Source organism: Seriola aureovittata, chromosome 17 (assembly GCF_021018895.1).
Source record: "Seriola aureovittata isolate HTS-2021-v1 ecotype China chromosome 17, ASM2101889v1, whole genome shotgun sequence".
In the NCBI taxonomy this organism is placed as follows: domain Eukaryota; kingdom Metazoa; phylum Chordata; class Actinopteri; order Carangiformes; family Carangidae; genus Seriola; species Seriola aureovittata.
Genome location: NC_079380.1, coordinates 22,283,444 through 22,302,892, shown reverse-complemented (window position 1 = coordinate 22,302,892; position 19,449 = coordinate 22,283,444). Strand labels below are relative to the sequence as shown.

The window sequence follows — 19,449 nt, the reverse complement described above, 5'->3', positions numbered from 1 at the left end:
TGTATGAAGTATATCCAATTGGTAGTTATGAAATATGATTTTTTTTCACAGGCAAGGATTGAAAAATAAAAAAAATAAGTATGGGCTGATGTAATTTAGGTTGGGTTGTGGTCACATGCAAAACAATTCTTCAACATTTGCAGAAACTAAAATACGTTACATTTCAAATTAAGTCTCATAAATGCATTTTGACCTTAAAGTTCTTCTGTTATAAGCTTATCACATGTACATATGAAAATGCTAAAAAAAAAACAGTTAAACATTAAGCTTGTGCCACTGCAGGTAACAGCAAGAATGAAAACTTTGACCAACTAAACATAAACAATTTGATTGTATGGACAATATTTTATATAATTAGGTGTTAAATCATATCCAGTTTATAATCCATTTAAATGAGGAAGTACTTGACAGGGCTGTGAATATTGTCTGAAGAACTGTGACAGACTCGGGATGACATTTAGAAATGTTGTCTTTATTGAGAATGTAAAGAAAAGCACAGGAACACCCATTTCAGCAAGCTGACCATTAACCAGACAAATCAGTTTCCCTTTTTTTTTCTTTTTTTTTTTACAAAACATTTACATGTAACAGTGCCTCACTCTAGAAATACATGACGTGATTATTATAAAAGAAACATCCACAGTACATTGATGATGTGTGATCAAACTACCAGAGCAACCTTATCTAGTCTGAATACAGCCTCTGTGGATTTAACTCTAGTGAGCAGATTTTGTTTCTGAATATTAAAACTCCCCTCAGGTATTAAGCATAAATCTCCATTGTCATTATCACGCCAGATCCCTCACGTTCAGGCCAGTAGTCCCTGTTAGATAAATCTAAGTTACATTCATTATTATCACGACTCTGCGTGACTTTCTCCACCATCATACACCTTAATGACATGCAGACTGCACGGTACGGCATCACAACAGTAAGATCTGCACGTGACAAATGACTAACGCACGGATTAAAGTCACCTAGATGATTGAAAAGAAGAAGCAGGGCGGTGAAGTACTGGTGCAGGTACGTTATGTTTGTAGTACTGTCGCGGACGGTCCTCTGGTTAATGACGACATGATCTGACTCATGCAGCTAAATCTGTAGCACTTTACATTTCCCATGTACAAGACTTCACACACCTCGTATCTTAATGTTGAGTGATGTGTTTTACTGAGCTATTCAAAACAAATAAGATACCTGACCTGGTAAAAAAAAAGAAAAAGAAATCACCTTGTTAGCTAGCAATAAAACATTTGTGCAACCATTATGCAATATCAATATTAGGAAGGAAGTCTTATTATTGAAGTGAGAGCCCTTGCAGAATTGAGGATTTTGCCCTTAAATACTTTTCTTTAAAGTAACTATTCTTTTTGAAATCCTGGCTGTTTCGGGTTTTCAATCAAATAATTGATCAGGAAGTGTTTCAAGCTTGTCTGTCTATCTTATGCCAGATATAGTACTACTTAAAACCATACAGATTATATCTGAAATGTAATGATGATGATAATGAGAGCTTAGGTTTGTGTGGTAAGGTTAATTAGAGGAGCAAGGTTACAACTCCATTTCAAGAGATAGATTTTGTATATTAGGATCTAGACAATTAACTCTAAATTCATTGTCATCTATCACTCCTCTCTACAAGCCGCTGCCGCTCCCCTCCCCGTCGTCTACCATGACCGAGCGTTTACGCAGCACGGAGTTCCCCTTCCTGCTGCTCCTGGCCTGCAGTGGCAGCTTGGTCTGGCAAGGGGCCCGGTACTGAGGCAGGCCCGTCTTGGTGGTGTCCAGCTCCTCCGGGTCGTCCTGTTGGGCCCTGAGGGCGGCGATCACGTCCTTGTCGGATGGGCTCAGGGTCAGGCAGCCGCAGGGGCGACTGCCGTCCCCCTCCACCCCGATCTCTCCGGCCTCTCCCACATCCTCAGGCTCATCCTCCACCGTCATGAAAGCATCGCCCCACAGGCTCTCGCAGAGATCCCTGCCGTGCTGGTACATCTGCATACACACACACACACACAACCACACACACACACACACACACACACACACACACACACAAAATGTCTTTAGGCAGATGAAGAGATATTCTCTGTTTGAAAACACCTTGTCTGACATCCTGGGAACTAACCTGTGGTGAAACAAGTTCACAGTTTCTTTACTTATGTGGAGGCAGTGAATACAAACATGTAGCTGAACCTGCAGTCAGTTACTTCACACCAGTGCTAATTACAACGGCTAAAAAAGGGTCTCAGGATGGTAAAGGCTGATCAAATATAGAGTTTCCTATTTTGTACAAAAGCACAATATTTGCCACATTCATAACGTGCGGCCTTTCTTTGCTCTTGAACATCTATTGAAATAAGTGATTTTGGCCTTTCAGGGCAGCACCGGCCTTGAAAAACACCCTCTCCTGCAGCTGCTCCGGCAAGAGGCTTTTGTCCGCCTCCCCTCCCTCGCTCGCCTCACCCCGTCTCCGCTAACCTTGAGAACAAATTAGAAGATATGACCTTGAAAAGCTCACTCTGTGGTATCTGAAAGATTTCATCACTGCGCCGTCTTTACGGTGGAACGACGTTTCTGTCAAGCTTCACAGAGCAGACGGACAGATCTAAACTAATCGGAAAGGTCACTCCCAGCACCTTTTGTGTTGCTATCTGACAGGAAATTCATTACGACGCCCCGTCTTTATACAGTTATACTTTGAGGAAAAACTCCAATTACTGCTGACATTAGCTTTATGGCTTCTGGAGCATGAAAAATTATACTCCTCTCTAATAAGACACATGTGCGGATTAGGAGGGGATACTGCTTTACAGTGCAAAAAAAAAAAACAAATCACAATTCAACATTTAAGCTGTTTAACTGTACATGGCGTAGGCCTGCGTGCTCAGAAATAGCTGAGAATGCTAATTAGTGGAGTTTCAGTGACACACTGTGTTTTTCTGTGTCTAAGCTCCCAGTCTCTCTCCAGTGACTGCCTCATAACCAGTCATTAAGAAGTGCTGCCAAGTCACCAGCTCTGTCTCCTACTGTAGCTCATTCTGTCCCCTACCTAACTTCCACTTTATCTCCCCGCTGCATTTCTCCCCCCTCCTCTCTTGTGTATTGCTGCACTTGCTGTTTGTATATCTCTCTTACTCTCCCTGTTTCTGTGTTGCACACCCCCCCCACACACACCTCGACGTCTGCTTCCTTTCATCCTCCTGTCTGCTGGGGGATTAAGACTGAGTCACACAGGGTGTGCGCAGAAGAAAAAGCTGTAATATATTTACCGTGTTCGGAGGACACAAAAGGATGACTGCTATTCCTCTTCACTACATATGCTCTCTGTCTGACGCTTAGGTCTTATCGCAACGACCCCATAATACACACACACACACACAGACACACACACACACACACACACAGACACACACAGACACACAAACATTCGTGCCCTTCCCCCGGTGGACATGGTTTGCTGCCAAAGCTAATTCAGTACAAGCACAAGTGGCTTTAGACGACATGGTGTGATCGAATAAGTGAGATACAGAAATTTCCCGGGGCAGTAGCCTGTCCTTCCCATCCTTATCTCATTTAATCCGCCCTCCTCTGTCCGTGTAACACGACACTACACCTGGTGTGAAAATGGAGGCAGAGAAGAGAAAAGGAAGGATCAATTCTTTCTTTTGGCGCTTATCTGTTGCAACGATTCTCTTGGCCGGGGGGTCAAGATCAGAATTAGGAAAATGGTTTTTATGTGACAAGATGAAAATGATCCTGATTTGAGAATATTATATATATATTTACGTTTGAATACAGCAATCACAACGATCTTCTGATCTATTGAGCGTTCACCGGACTTTATGATCATCTTAAACAAGCTGATTCTTCGACAGATAACGCTTCAGGTTACAGTTGTGTATAAATGGGCTGAAATCTTTAGCAGGAATCTATACAAGGACAAATATGTGAGTACAAGGGCAGAGGACAAGAGATAAAAGGGAGATAAAGGGGAAACAACTTTGTGTTTAAGGGGCTGAAAGGGGGAATAAATCGTTATAATTACCACATTGTACAGAATAATTTCTGGGAGGGAAACATTCGGCTGAAGCTGGAAATATATGAAGTGCTTCTGTCACTGCAGCTGTAGAAAAGTTACATGTATGACGATCAAAACTGATTTCATTCAACTCACTTTATTAACTTAACAACTTACTGCATAAACAATGCTGTGGCAAGCTGTTTATAAATTCAACAAATGACAATTAAAGGTCATTTTTTCTATTTTGTTTTAAATAATTTTTTAGTAAAAGCATGCATGAGGAGTTTCAGCCGAGGTAATGAGCTTTATTTTGGAGCGGTAGTGAACTGGTGAGCTGGTCAGGACAAAGCCATAGAAATGTAGGTTTTTACGCAGGCTGTTAAATAAAGCGGTCTGTTGTTTACCCCATCTCATAGGAACTATACTGTGGTTGCAGGGTATGTGGGCTGTAACACAATCGTCTTTTCCCTGGCCCCCCTTTTCTTTTCAGGGTAATTACAAAGTAGGTGTTGGGTATGTGGATTTAGATATGTAGCTTAGCATATGTAAAAGTGTAATTTACTTCTAAATGAAAAGTAAATGCTAATTTGTTAACCATTTCTTTTCCTTTAACTACTGGTAGTTACTGCAGCTTCGTGTGACCATTTTCATCTTCCTCTGCTCATTAATTTACTAACATCTGATCCACAAATGCCGCTCTATACGTGTTTTTGGCGCCGGCGTCCGGCACAGACACGGCCGCTCTTTGCAGATGTAACCTCATTCCCACAAAAGCAGGAGCAGAGACGGTGTTGAATGCTGAGATAAATCAGACCTTGGCTGGCAAATAATGTTACCAATGAGTATAAAGGGAGAGTGAGACAGAGTGCCAGAGGGATTTTTGCATGCGGCGGATGTGTGTGTGTGTGTGTGTGTGTGTGTGTGTGTGTGTGTGTGTGTGTGTGTGTGTGTGTGCCTTTAAATGTATTAGCTTGTTTCTATGCAAATCAATATCTACTGCAGTCAGCATTTACAAATCCAGTCTGCATCATTGTATATTTATTCCACACACACACACACACACACACACACACACACACACACTTACACTTGTTTCTGTCTATCAGCTGAACTTTTCAGGAGCTGGCAGAAACACCGCTGAGGATCCTGAAAAGGTTGCATGATGAGGATTTTTTTGTTTTTTTTTAAATGGTTGTGAAACTTTGTATTAAATCTCTTGGAAGTATTAGATAGCCGCTGTCTGTGTATGTTTGTAGTTTTTCCCGTCTCAGCCCTGAGGTGGACTTAAGCGCTGTGAAATCTCCCATCTCTGCTGGCTGAAAGGAAAACAAAATGAAGCTTTATTGCTGTGACCTCCAAAAATGTTGTGAGAGGCCGACAGTTGTTTGTCGTCTGTGTGCTGTGACTCATTCCTTTGTATTCAGGAGCTGCTTAAAACACTCTGTTTGAGAGCTACTTAAATTTATTGGAGCCTATTTTGTGCCATTAGTGGCGTCCTACATGAAAATGGGCCAGAATAAGCACACACATACACAAGCACAGAGACACACACACACACACACACACACTTCAGCACTCAGATATTGTCTCGTTTCATTTTCTCTCTTACTGCAAATCTGTCATTTCTAGTAATCACCTAATATCCACCAGACAGCTTTAATAGGTCTGGTGTCTGGAGTTGTGTGTGTTCATTTGTTGGTGTGTGTCTTGCTCTGCCTAGGTGTGTGTGTGAGAGAGAGAGAGAGAGAGAGAGGGAGAGAGAGAGAGAGAGGGGAAAGGAGAGGAAGGGGGAATCAGACAGACAGACAGACAGACAGACAGACAGACAGACGGCGTCGTGGCGTGTGGTGTGTGACAGTCAGTTTGCTGTTGGCCTCAGCTGCACATCAGCCCCTCGGTCACTCTGTCTCTTTTTAAATCACCCAGCTGGCCCCTGCCCACCGAAGCAGGACCAAAACCTTTTCATGCTTCAGCCCCTGCACCGTTAACCCCTTCGCTTACCGGCCGCCGACACACAGACTCTACCGCTGCACGCTCAGTGTCTCGACCTCAAGTGATGACGTCGGTCAATGGGATTCAAAAGCCCTGACACCTCCGCCATCGTAGCTAAGGTGTGACTGTACTCTGTTCACATAACGCACCTCTTTCACATTGTTGCTAATGCTAAAGCAGCTGAAAATGAAATGTGAACCTCAAACTGGCTGTAGAGGAGAAGTCAGAGGTACAAACAAGTTAACAAAAAAAAAAACCCCCACAAGGTCCCGAGGTTATATAAACATCCAATCACAGACGAGCCCGATCACGGCCTACCTGCTGGTACTGGACACAGGCTCCAGTGCAGTTCTGTCCTCTGGGGTCTCTGGCCCAGTTACGAGCACACGTCAAGTCCATCCTGCAGGCGTCAAACCTGAAGCAAAGTAATGTAACACTCATTTAATTTAATAAATACACAGGAAGTTACAACCAGCAGCTGTTAGCTTAGCATTAAAACAATGGGAAATGGCTAATCTGGCTGCAGGAACAGTAACATCCTGGAAACTTGTTGTCAGACACAATGACTGATTCTTACACTTTGATTTTAGTAGCTTTTAAACAGGTGAGACGTAACATGTTAGTCAGTGAGCTGGTTGGATGATTTTGTTGCCTGTGGACAAATATGCACCAGGTTAGCTGTTTCCCCCTGGTTCCACTCTGTATGCTAAGCTAACTAGCTGCTAACAGTATATACCGTTTATGTATTTATTTGTGTATTTTGTACCCAAAATGTGGAGCTATTCATTGGAATATACACACCCCGTTGTAAAACATTATATTTAATTACATTTCAGCATATTTGGTCATTTAAATATATTTTCATGACAGCAACCAGCGCTAGTACGAACACGCTGTCTCAGGGATGTGAAGATCGCTATGTCCATATGTGTCGTACAGCCATCTCTAGCAATCTTTATAACAACACAGACATAAAATGAGTCGGTTTCTCATTGGTGGGAACTCCCCCGGGCGTCTACGAACCCTTGCACGCGAGAAACGGTAACATATATAAGAAAAGACTGTGATACATGCAGCCCCGATCTTATCTGTGTCATACAGTTTTGTGCTGTGTATTGGACACTCTATCTCAGTATGACTAGCGCTGTGTGCTGCTGCTACAAAGGCTGGTAATCTGTCTCTTGACAGTCTTATAGGTGAAGGGGGACAGATACCGATTTTGATTTAGGCTTGCTTGGCAATGTGTCTGGCAGCCTCACCAATCACGACAGAAGCTGTGGCAGAGCGGCACAGCCTGGATGTACGAGCGGCGATGGGGGTGAGGCCATCGAGCGGCATCGGGGGAGCAGCGGTAAAAACATGACACGCGCTTCAGGAAACCTTCACACCTGAGGAGAGAGAGGGCAGCAGTTAGCACTATAACATAACATGATGTTTAGTGACATTTTCATTTAAACCTCTATTGACCCTGGGAGGGCCGTCTCATCATAGTCAACATGGCTGCTCATAAAAGTGACAATGAGGTAACACAGAAGTTCATACTGGCATTTTCATGCTGTTTAATGTCTCTAATCCCTTTAGTGTGTCTGTCCAGCTTGTGTAACTTTACTGTCTCTTCCTGTTTTGTGTTTGTCTTCCAGTAGTCCTTTCGTCTTGTCTCTGTTTTTCTTCCAGCTTCCCCATAATTTTACCACCAAGGTGACTTTTCCCAGCGCACAGGGTTCTTTAATTAAGACTTATCTGGTTGAATAATGGTAAGTGTCTTCATCGGACCCATTGACCTACTGGCATATTGCATTGCTCGTACCACGAACCCACATAAGATCTCAAGATCATTTTCTATTTTGAGTTAAAGCTTCATTAAAACTTATTTCTTCTGCTTTCTTAACCGTTGACTAGCACTTTGTTCCACATTTATCCACTGCTCAGGAGTTCTTTTAAATGTCTTGTTTTATTTCTTATTTTATCTCATTTAACATTAATGTTTTTCATCAATGCTTTTAACATGTTCATTTAATGTATTTTCATGTGAAGCACTTGGTGGATGTCATTTCTTTGTTGTAAAGCACTTTGTGCTACATTTCTTGTATGAAAGGTGCTGTACAAATTTTGTTATTATTATTATTATTATTATTATTAGTGGAACAAACATATACAGACTAAACTGTGCAACATTATCATACAATTGAGAGGAAAAGTCCCAGGACTGAACCAACTTAAACCAGGAATAACAGATTTTTTGGCCACTTGGGGGCAGTAAAAACAAAGCAGCTTCCTGTTTACACACTTAGCATATACAGAGCAACATTAGCACCATAAGTAATTTTTCTGCCCACCCTAACCGTAATTCACTCTAGTTTTAGCTTTGATTTTGGTCGCTACCAACTTGGCAACTATCTGGACCTTTAGCAGCTAAATGCTCCACGTGTTCACCATTTAATCACTAACTTGGTTTATCTGGAGGTTGTTTCTAGGCAGGTAGGGTGGTGGGTTTTTAGAGTTTCTACACTAATGCTACAAGAGCAATCAGAGTGAAACGAAACGAGAAATCTACGAGCGTAAAACCAAAACAATGAGCTAAAAGACCCCTTTTCACTGTATATGCAAATGACATATATGAAATATTTGTACATAAAATTAGAGCATTTATCTAAAAGTTATATATAAAAACTATTAGAAAGTTATATATATTGACATATATGTCTACCTCATGCAAATATATATGTTTATGTAGGTTATGTATATGTATAGACATATGTTATGAATATAAATATGTATCCATCAAAAGTCTGTCAGTATATGTTGATATTATATACAGTAGAGACTTAAACTGCCATAAAAATATTTTAAATGGTTTTATTTGCACACATTATTTATGTGATTTATTTTATGATATACTTTCTTTTATTTGTATTGGCTACATCCAGGACGTAGGAACTAAGTTTGCACCTGTGTTTCACGGGGGCACTTTATATTTGTAACATTTTCCTTAACAAAAAACACAAGAAGTTGAAAGAATATAAGTTTTTGTACTCCGTTAAAGTTTAAGTAGTTAAAAAAAAAAAAGTGGAGCATTTACCCGTTTTTAAGATTTACTTTTGGTCCATTCATTCCCTCTTGGTCACGTGCAGCCAGTCAGGTATGTTTATTTACTTTTCTACGTGTCGTCGTGTATGTTTGTATTTTACGTTTCTGTAGTTTGTTGTGACATGAGTGTGTGTGTTTGTTTAGTACAATATTACGTGTGTAATTAGTTCGACGGTGATGATGGCGCCGTTTGAAGTAAAGAAGACGGATAAATCCATCAGTAACAACCGATCGTGGTGTCGTCTATTTCCTGGAGTGACAGAGAACACTTCCCCAGAATGTGAAGACAGACATGTTTAAAATTTATGAGAAATTAATAACAAAAACGTATATAATCATATACATTCCTTTCTTTTATAGATGTATGTTGTTTTAATAAACTTGCATATATAAATTAAATATATAGGCTACCGTATTGTTAACAGAGGACTATATGGCTGCAACATGTTACCATATAAAAATTCATCATATAAATGTATAATGCAAATGTTACTTTGAATATTTCATATATGTTACAAACTTATAGCTTCATATATCCAGAGGATGTATATATATGATAAAAAATATATTCTTTTACAGGGATATATAAATTATATATTACATTTCTGGGTTGCAATATGTGATCTTTATTTTTTTTTAAATATAAAACTATATAAAACTATTTATCATAGCTACATTAAGGTGAAATCCAAAGTCAGATATCTACTGTGTGGGACTTACTCGGAGCTCAGGGGCCCACATTTGTCCCAGGGTTCATTCTTATTGCTGGCAGAGGGAACATGGGAGATGTCCTGGATGCCTTCTTCTGTGCAGCAGCTATCTGTGGAGACAGGAAACCCTTTCAGCCAGCTGTCAGTCAGGAGACACAGTTTTGATATTTTCATCACGACTTGTCATCACACCAGTGAACACGCTGTGTTCCCGGGATAAACACACGGTCACTCACTGTCAGCGTACAGGGCGCAGTCCCTCAGGTGTGGCTCCGGGCTGGGCGTGGCCTTGTGCTTGCCGTCTTGAAGACACATCCCCTCCGAGCGGGCTCCACCAATCAGCGCAGCCGCAATATATGCGCAAACCAATAGGAGAGGTCGAGAGGTGACATCCATCTCTACAGCCACAAACAGGTCTGGGAAAAGAGTTCAGCACATTGGACAGCGGCAGACACAGCACCAGACAAGGTAACACACACACACACACACACACACACACAACCTAATACATAATTAATATAATAAATATAAATTACCCCCCCCCCCGACCTTACACAAAATCAAACACCTCAGATTTAAAAGCCACAATCAAAGTTGCCTTCGCGCCTCCCAGTTACAGTCATGATGCAGGGAGTTGCACAGATTGAGAGAGAGAGAGAGAGAGAGAGAGAGACACCCAGAGCAGGCTGTTGAGCTCCGGGCGCGCGCGCGCTGCGTGTGGTGACCTAGTAGACAGGGTGAGCCTAATTAGGTGAGACTGAGACACCGTGCTGAGATGGATGACATGCGTAGTTGTGTAATCTGACAAGCGGCTGGCCGATGTGTAGCCTACATAACACGAATTAAAACAAATCTGTTGGACATGCGGCCGCGTGGCCCTCGGGCAGCTCCGATGAGGCGGTGATCTTATACAATAAGAGATTTAGGTAAAACTTTAGCGCATTTGGTTTATTCTCACTTCCAGTTTTAACGATAACCACAAGCTCACTAATCTATAATCAGTGAAACAGACGAGTTTCAGTCATTTATGCAGTTTTTTTCAGCAATTTTCCACCAATAAAACTATTAAATTTGAAAATAAAATAAATACCAACAACCAGTTTTAGGCTGTAGGGTGTAAAAACATATTAAAAGTGAGGATCCGACAGTAATCTTAATAATCTACAACATATTAAAAACATAAAATGCAACTTCAACAGGTAAAAATCACGCAGTTGTTAAAATCAACCTCCCACAATAATCTGACTTCACGGTGACCTGTGGCCACTTCACGCTGATCCTCGTGGCACAGTGTTGTTACCGGAGCAGCTTCACATTAACCTGGAATTTTGTTGATGTCACATTCTTGTCAGATTTACTCACGACGACCTGTCGAATCAGGTGCAGCTTCGTCTGCGTGCAGAAACAGTTCGGATTGTCCCTCCGCGCGCATGTGTGTGTGCGTGTGTGTGTGTGTAAGTGTGTGTGTGCGTGTGTATGTGTGTGTTACCTGTCGGCGGGGTGAAGAAGTGAAAGATGCTCCGTCCGGATGAGTTTCCTCTGTTGTGTTTCCCTGTGTTTCTCCCCCGGTGTGCTGCTGCTGTGGATCCAGCGGCTGTGGCGGCGGTGCTGCTCGGAGCTCCGGTCTCCTCCTCTCTCTCTCTCTCTCTCTCTCTCTCTCTCTCTCTCTCTCTCTCTCTCTCTCTCTCTCTCTCTCTCTCTCTTTGCTGGCTGTGATCTCTGCTGCCCGGGGGCCGCTGCTCGCCACTTTGTCACCGGTTTATATGAAGGACATTTCAGTCCTTTTCCACCAGGCAACTCACCCCTCCTCTCTGCCCCATGCTGGGAAGTCCTCCCTCCCTCCCTCCCTCTCTCTCTCTCTCTCTCTCTCTCTCTCTCTCTCTCTCTCTCTCTCGCACGCACACACACAGAGAAGACCGGGCTCCCTCCTTGTTAATCTCCCAATGAGATGTTTACCAAATCCTCCTTGTTGACAGCCTTCCCTCCATCGTCCAAGTAATGCTGTTGGTGGAAACACTGAAAAAATGAAAACATCTCTCAACCTGATTTAAAGGCAAAATCTTCATAAGCGATGTGTTGCCCTTGATTTGTAGAGGATCATTCACAGGTGGTGCTGAGTCACACCTGTCCTCCCCCAGCTCTCTCTGTCCCCACACACACACATTCACACTCACACACACACACACACACACACACACACTGAGGTCAGGGCTTTTTCCAGATGACAGGGTTAGAGGAGGGTGTAGCTGAGATTTAATACTGTATGATATGCTGAGGACAGGGAACGCACATCTCTGTGGAACAAAACACCGCAAACTCACCGGCAAAGCTGCTGCGCCTTGCAAAACCCCTCTTCCTGTTTTCATAAAGACAAAGAGCTCAGGTCAGACTGTTTTTTCGGGATGCAGGTTTTTATTTATTTTTTTTGCCACCTGTGTCAATAGATGCATGTGGGTCATCTGTGTGCACACTGGGAGCTGTAATCTTGCCAGCACTGCTACCGGGGAAAAAAAAGTGTAATCCCCTGAAAGCGTGTTATTAGTTCTTCTCATTTGGTGGCAAATATTTTAAAGAATCGCATTTGTTTGCCGACAGCTGTGAAGCACACGGTCTGAAAGGGGTTGTATGAACGTAAGAGTGTGACCGGCTAGTGTGTTTTTCCACCATGTGTGTATTATTACTCATGGCTTTTAATCTCACCTCCCCTTGGACCTGCTGTACCAAGCTAATCCCTGGCTTGGTGCATCTCTCTCTCTCTCTCTCTCTCTCTCTCTCTCTCTCTCTCTCTCTCTCTCTCTCTCTCTCTCTCTCTCTGTCTCTCTCTCTCTCTCTCTCTCCCTCTCCAAGTGCCCTCGCAAGGCTTTTGGCCGCAGAGGAGCAGATGGAGAGTGTCTTGTGGCCTAGATACGTCCGCCTAAAACCAAGACTGTGAAATTGGTGACATGCCTTAGACATGATTGGTTCTGGCAACAAAAGCGTGCAGGGACAGGAAGGGACCAGACAGATTGGCCATCAAACAAACACGCAGATTGAGTGCAGATGAAATGGTCCCGGCTGAGAAGCAGCTCAGATTCATACTGTATGAGCTGCAGGAGGAAAACGAGGGCTCGCTCAGGCCCTGTTGTCCACCAGACTGTTTCATAACCTCCGAGGGTCGTCACCACAGAGCACTTTATTTCTGGGGGTGAGAGCAGAGGAGCGAGAGGCAGACAAACAGCTCTCCATCTGGTAATTAGAGGAGGAATAACGATATCCTTTGTGCAAGAGCTATTCAGGGAACAGAGAGAGGGAGGACAAAGCGGGCCATCACTGCTCTCTGTGTACCCTTGTTGTCGTTCTCATTTAACCGGGTTGGGTCACTGCCTGCATTTGAGCCCTAGGCCGGCCCTCAGCTGGCAAACACCGTCGCCCATCCTTGTGTCGACTCACTAACTGACAAACATTCATTTCCGCCATTTAGAGTTTCTTTGATTTGTGCCACTGACCTATTTCTCCGGGACGGCAGACACTTTAACGCTTAGCGTTTGCATCCGCATGAAGTTTGGAAATAGAAGGTGAAAAGCTGAGAACCTGTGTGAGAACGCGCCTGTGTGCTGCGGTGAATCCCAACCAGGAGTACTCGCACACAGAAAGTCGTGCAGGATTACAAAGCTCTTTGATGCTGATTTGATCAACACATAAATTTACAATAACAAATAAACCAAACTCCATTACCACACAGTTCTCCCACCAATGGATGCCCCCAATCCCCAGCAACCTCCCATCTAAGTACTCCTTTTCTGCCTGGTGGGAAAGAGAGGAAAATAAATAAACAAATACCACGTATTGACAACATCTTATCTATTTAATATAGATATATATGTGTTTTTTTGCTTTTCTTTCTCTGTTCCTGTCTCCATGACAACAAATCAAAATATATATAAGTCATCTAAATCTATAACAGTAAATAAAAAGCTGTCAGTTGTTCTCTGGATGCCCTTATCTTATCTTATCTTATCTTATCTTATCTTATCTTATCTTATCTTATCTTATCACTTTGTTTTTGATTTTGTGTCACCATCAAAAGTAAAAAAACCACGGTTGGACAAACTGTGCCGTCAGTAAACATAGGAATGGTTAACCACTTGCAATAAGGGAGTGTCTCAAACATTAGCTGAAGTCAAAACCCGATCTGTGATTTAACTCAGTGTGCTGCAAAATGTGTTTGTCTTTTTATTTGTGTGTTTAATATTTCTCTGTGTGTATTGTTACTTGTGCTTGTAGCGACTACAGCCGCTAAATTAGCTTTTTAACTACAATCCGACATGTTTACATTGTGTATTTTGCGCTGATGTTCATTAAAATGCGTTGTTCCTATCAAATAAACAAGTAAATAAATAAGTAAACTTCCCAACAACCTAAGTGTGTGAAAACTAGTTAGCAAGTTGAGATAATTGTAGCTAAACATAAGGCTTGAAGTAGCTAAACGTAACGGATAAATGGTTGAAATGTCCAGTTTCTGTCACACCAAGTTGTACAAGGCAAACCTGATCAAACCAACCTAAATACTGACAGGTCAACTGAATGTAAATACCCACTTCTATCTAATTAATAGTGTTAAAATACATAATGAGGGCAAATGAGACAAAAAAAGGTTGTGAATCACTGGTTTACCACATGTCTGAGTCTGAGATGATCTTATAGGTGGAAATGTATTTGAAACCCCCTCTGCTCATTAAATCCTGTTTGGAAAATGATCCTGCCTTTTTCCTCAGTCAGGCGTAAAGTTTGTATTTATTAGTAACATTTAATGGTAAAAGGAACAACTCCTGTGAGTGTTGAAGCTAGTCTCAAAGAAAGGTCAAATTCAGTGACCTTTCATTTGACAGAAATGTCACTGGTCAAATACCAAATTGTTGGGGTTGCTGATTAAGGTTTTTTGGCTGGGAGGAAATGTTTCAAATGTCACTAAGAGTCTGAGGTTTGCAGTTGGATAAATAGGAACAACATGACTCAAGATTTCTGCTTTCCTAATCAAAAATCATTCATTATATGAGTTTGGTGCCAAAGTTGTTTGCTAGCGTACACGTGTAGCATGTTTTGACCTCACAAATATTATATTTTGCGTCCTCTGAAACCTGCTACCTGTTTGTCCAGACGCGTGATGCACGGTGGTTAGTAGACAGCAAATAAATACAAATCAGAAGAGAAATCAGCACATTAGAATATATTTAATCATTTAATGTCAGTTCACAGTCATTCGAACAATTATGTTTAAAAAAAGAAATACACATCTCTAATCCACTGTCACACAGTCAAACAGGCATTTATTAAAACTTAAAAGGCAAATTTATAACAAAGATTTAAAAAAAAACAAACAACACCCAAATACATGTACATAGAGAGATATCTAAAATTCTAGTTGTTATTTGTCGACTATCTGAAGATGTTTCTAAAGAGATTTCCATCCCGTCTAATGTGTTTAAAGCGCTGTGTTTAATCGGTGTCCCGGTGCATTAGTTAGCTGTCGAGCTGGCAGACACGTCCAGTCTTCAGTGAGACTGTGATTTGTTGTTGGGAATCATGAAGAAGAGAAGCAGTCCCAGTTCTCCACCATGTGGTCACATGCCAGCACTGCACGCTGAGTCTTCATGTCCATTCATTATTGTTCATTCATGGTCCGGGGCCCCCTTCTGATGTTGAACACTTACTTTGAAATCACACTATCTTGGTGAAACTGCATCTAGTCTTGACTGACACTACTTGATTTGTTTCCACCTCCTTGCAGCATGAAGTTGAGATGAGTTGAAGTCACACATTTGAATTTGAGGCAAAGCATTTCTGTTCATTTCAGCTGTTTCTGTTGTTTGTGCCGTCGTCAGAGAGAAGAGGTTCGGTCCAGATCCTGGATGAGGTCTCCACTGCTAGTCGCTGTTTGATCTTAATCTTCGCTCCTGGATGTTTTTCCCCATGTTCATGGTTAAAGTTGTGACAGCATACGTGGACAAGATCATGATGGTGCTCCCCACAAACTGTGACGTGGCTCCCCTCCTCGCCACCAACTTCCACCCTCTTCTCTGTGAGTGAGCATCTGCCGCCTCCACCGTCTGAGCGACGGGCTCCATGTCTGCAGCTCGGACAGGCAGCTCCATTATCTCCCGGAGGTGCTGACGGATTCAAATGTCAGTGTTTCCCTCTGCCTCTCTGGGTGGACTGTGTCCCTCTTGTTGAAGCTCAGAACACATGGTTCCTTATCTACTCGGCCTCATTTGCACACGTCAAATCCCTCAGACTCAGCTGGGTGCCAGAGTGCGTCAACGACACCTGCGGGAGTCTGCCAGAATGAACAAGCTCTCCTGTCTGCGGTGCAAGCTGTACAGATAGGACTCAATAATAGAACAAACACAAGTCCGTCAGTCTGAGCTCACTTGTATTTCAGGACCAAGGTCAGCACCAAGCAGAGACTAAGATCCTGAATACACATGAAATCCCACCATCTGTCAACCTGCGCACCGTCACAACAAACCTTAGTTTGCTTTAACACCTTTAACAGTCTCTTTTAGAGCACATGTTAAGATGTGATGTATAAAAAATTAGTTGTGCTTAACTCAGCCCAAAGTATGTCAGACTCCACCAAAATACCCAGGGTGCCTTGCGTTTGCTTCAACGCAGAACCCGAATGTGTAACTTATTATATTATAAATGTGCGTAATGTAATTTAAAAATGGAATAAAAACCGACAATATTATAATTCCTGTCATGAAAATGATGAGCGAATAATGTGATAACTTTTTGTGCATAATGATAATAATTATATTTTATGCACTTTTTCATGATAAATGTAAAAACTCAACATATATTGTGGCGATAAATTAAAATTGAATGCATTATATGTGGCTCTAATTCCATCTCAGTCGTCGCATCGTGCTCCAGATTTCCAACTGTGCTCCGTCTATTTAAATGTGTATTTATTGCAGCCATTCAAATGCAAAAACACATATGACGGTTGTGGATTTTCTTCCTTTATGTGCATTTGAAGTGTTTATATATTACAAGAAAGCACGCCCACTTCCCAGAATCCTCCTCCGTGAAATGCCAAAGCCAAAAGCATAAACAAGATGTTGGCAGACCTGGTTCTGCCTATAAATGTATAAATATGATTTGTGTGTATAATGTCCGTTTATATTTACTTCTACATTTTTCTCATTTGGCAGATGCTTTTATGCAAAGCGACAACACTAATGTATGTCACTTTTGATATGCCTGTTCTTCAGTGTGTACATCAGTTTGTCAGAGAATGAAAATCTTGAAATTCTGTCCATAAACATTGTTGGATCTTCTTGTCAGGTTTCACAACACAACATCGATTTCCTTTTGGAACATCAAAATCCTACAATGTTAACCTACTGTTCAAAGAAGCAAAGAGAAATAATGCTTAGAGTGTAACGTTTTCTAATTATAAAGCCATAATATATTTGTTTGAAAATATTATATCAGTATGATTTCCTCCCATTTTCTTAGTTGTTTATCATTTTATAATTGTTTACTAATTTTATTTGATCTGTAGTTTTATTAAGCATCTTTAATTAATGTAAAAAGTTTTATTTAGAGTGTTTTACACATTATTCTTGTTGATTAAGAAGAGGTTTGTAACTGAAAAGTTCGTAATTAAACGTGTGGTAAGTTGAGAAATAACAAAGAAACGTTGTTGTTGTTGTTGTTGTTGTTGTTATAGTCCAGTATCTACGTATGTAAATTGTGAATTCAGGGTTTAGGAGAAAACAGACTTCACAGCTGCTACTTTGTTTTTCCTCATCATCTCTCTCATATCCATATTATTACTTTCTGGATGGAGGCTGTTGTTTATCATACCTCATTTCCGCTGCTCACGTAAGAAGGAAATCACTCGCTGGAAAAATATAGAGGGAGAATCTCTGAGTCATGATCAGACTGATATTTCGACTTTAAGGAGGGGATAAAGAGACACAAACGAGAGACGAATCTTAATGCCCGAGTTGTGTGGGTGCACCTTTGGGAAGATATATCACATGGCAGACGCCCAGACAGATTCATGTTTGTATTACGAGCACAGGCTCTGCAGCTGTAGATGGATTGCAGAAGAAAGTCCAGACAAACAGTTGTGTTTGTCCCATAACTCCACTTCTGAAATGACACTTAAGCGGGAGCAGATCAATGCAGAGAGACAAACCTTGCTCTGCTTTTCACTTTCTCTGCAACAGCCCTGTCCTCCCGATCTGTCTGCGTCATGTTTTTAATTCATTCAGATCCCAAACCTGCATACGGTGCTTCTTCAAATCGTGGCTGTTTTTAAAGACTCAAATTGAAGTCAGTGAAGGTTGCATCAGTCTGAGCTCAAAGCTGCAGCTGTGTGCTTTTCCTTGGATGTTGTTGTGTGCTCTTGCAGTACTTCTTTGCGTCATTGTAATAGGCTTAGATGTGTGTGTTTGTGTAGGTAGGTCTTTTCATCAGCTGTCTGAGGGACTAAAAACACCAGTTGAGTCTTTGCCAATGCTGCTTTGAAGCTGCACCCAAATTACCATTCAAGTCACTAACACTAAAACACACACACATGTACAGTACATGAAAAAGTCTTGATTCCAATCAATTCGTCAGCTCGCTCTGTCATTCTTTACTCCAATAACATCTGCCTTTGCTCCTCTCTCTGTCTCCTTGCTGACTCCTCTGGTTCCATGTTGCTTTAGTTAAGTAATAATGAATAATACAACAAAGTTTCTGTCATTTCATCAGTCTCCTTTCTTCTCTCCCCAGTTCATCTCTCTCTCCCTCTGCAGATCAACTGCTACCATGAAGAGGAGACAGCTAAATCTCTCCCAGCGTCAGTGTTGTTTACATTGCCCTAAACCAAGAAGACCCACTTTAAAAGCACATAGAAATCAGACAGCAAAGGGAGGCTGCACAGCCGACTCATATCAAATCAAATTTCTTCAACCGTAAGATCCATGAAAAAAATGTTTTCCATTAGTTTAAAGGAGCTATTTGTAAGTTTCGCTAATGCTACATAAGCAACATTAGCATTAACAGCTGTTTACTCACCAGTCCATTGTTGTATTTACAGTGCAAGAGGTTATAATACGTCGTCCGAGCAGATCTACTTCTTCACGGCAGAATGGACAATGCTACAATGACTCGGTATCGGAAAGTGATGAGATGGTAAGACCGGGCCGGGGCTAGCTAGTTAGCATGCTAACTTCAGTAGAAGAAAATAAGTGTTAGAAATAGAAGCAAAAGAAGAGGAGTGCTTTGCACCACTAGAGACAGCTGTTGGTGAGTAAAGGAAAAGTTTGATGTTGAACTCGCAACCTTTCTTCTAGACTGGTAAGTAAACAGCTGTTAATGCTCACGTTGGCTATGTAGCAATAGCATAACTTACAAGTAGCTCCTTTAGTAATTACCAATGGTCTGACTTAAATTATGTTTACAGAGCAGGAGCTTTTTAGTCTCTGTCGGAGAGTTCAGGTCTAAACAATACAAGGCTTCATGTGGAGCTGCAGGGTTCAACTCTTGGTCCTACATGCTTCCACTTGCAATACTGTTCACAATAACAATATTTACTGTGGATGATACTGAACTTTACATATCTTATTTCTCCCGACGTCTTACACCCTGTTGAATAACATC

At 41.6% G+C, this 19,449-nt stretch overlaps 1 protein-coding gene and 1 long non-coding RNA gene across 2 annotated transcripts; one reads left to right on the top strand and one right to left on the bottom strand.

The window, feature by feature from the left end:
• Positions 1–451: 451 nt before the first annotated feature.
• rtbdn (retbindin) lies at positions 452–11,576 on the bottom strand. Its single transcript, XM_056401907.1, has 6 exons — positions 11,300–11,576; positions 10,047–10,226; positions 9,821–9,920; positions 7,273–7,401; positions 6,332–6,428; positions 452–1,992 (listed from the first exon to the last, which is right to left on the bottom strand). The coding sequence occupies exons 2-6, from the start codon at positions 10,204–10,206 to the stop codon at positions 1,636–1,638; spliced, it is 843 nt and encodes a 280-aa protein (XP_056257882.1). The 5' UTR covers positions 10,207–10,226; positions 11,300–11,576; the 3' UTR covers positions 452–1,635.
• Positions 10,143–17,492, top strand: LOC130185438 (uncharacterized). Its single transcript, XR_008830154.1, has 2 exons — positions 10,143–10,278; positions 15,672–17,492. It is a non-coding gene; the product is annotated as an uncharacterized LOC130185438 (long non-coding RNA).
• The last annotated feature ends 1,957 nt before the right edge of the window (positions 17,493–19,449 follow it).

Excerpts from the sequence above, each read along its gene's own strand:
- rtbdn (XM_056401907.1), bottom strand. The coding sequence starts at position 10,206 with ATGGATGTCACCTCTCGACCTCTCCTATTGGTTTGCGCATATATTGCG. Across the intron at positions 9,921-10,046 it reads CTGCGCCCTGTACGCTGACA|ATAGCTGCTGCACAGAAGAA; the intron begins GTGAGTGACCGT and ends CTGTCTCCACAG. Across the intron at positions 6,429-7,272 it reads CACAGCTTCTGTCGTGATTG|GTTTGACGCCTGCAGGATGG; the intron begins GTGAGGCTGCCA and ends ACTTTGCTTCAG.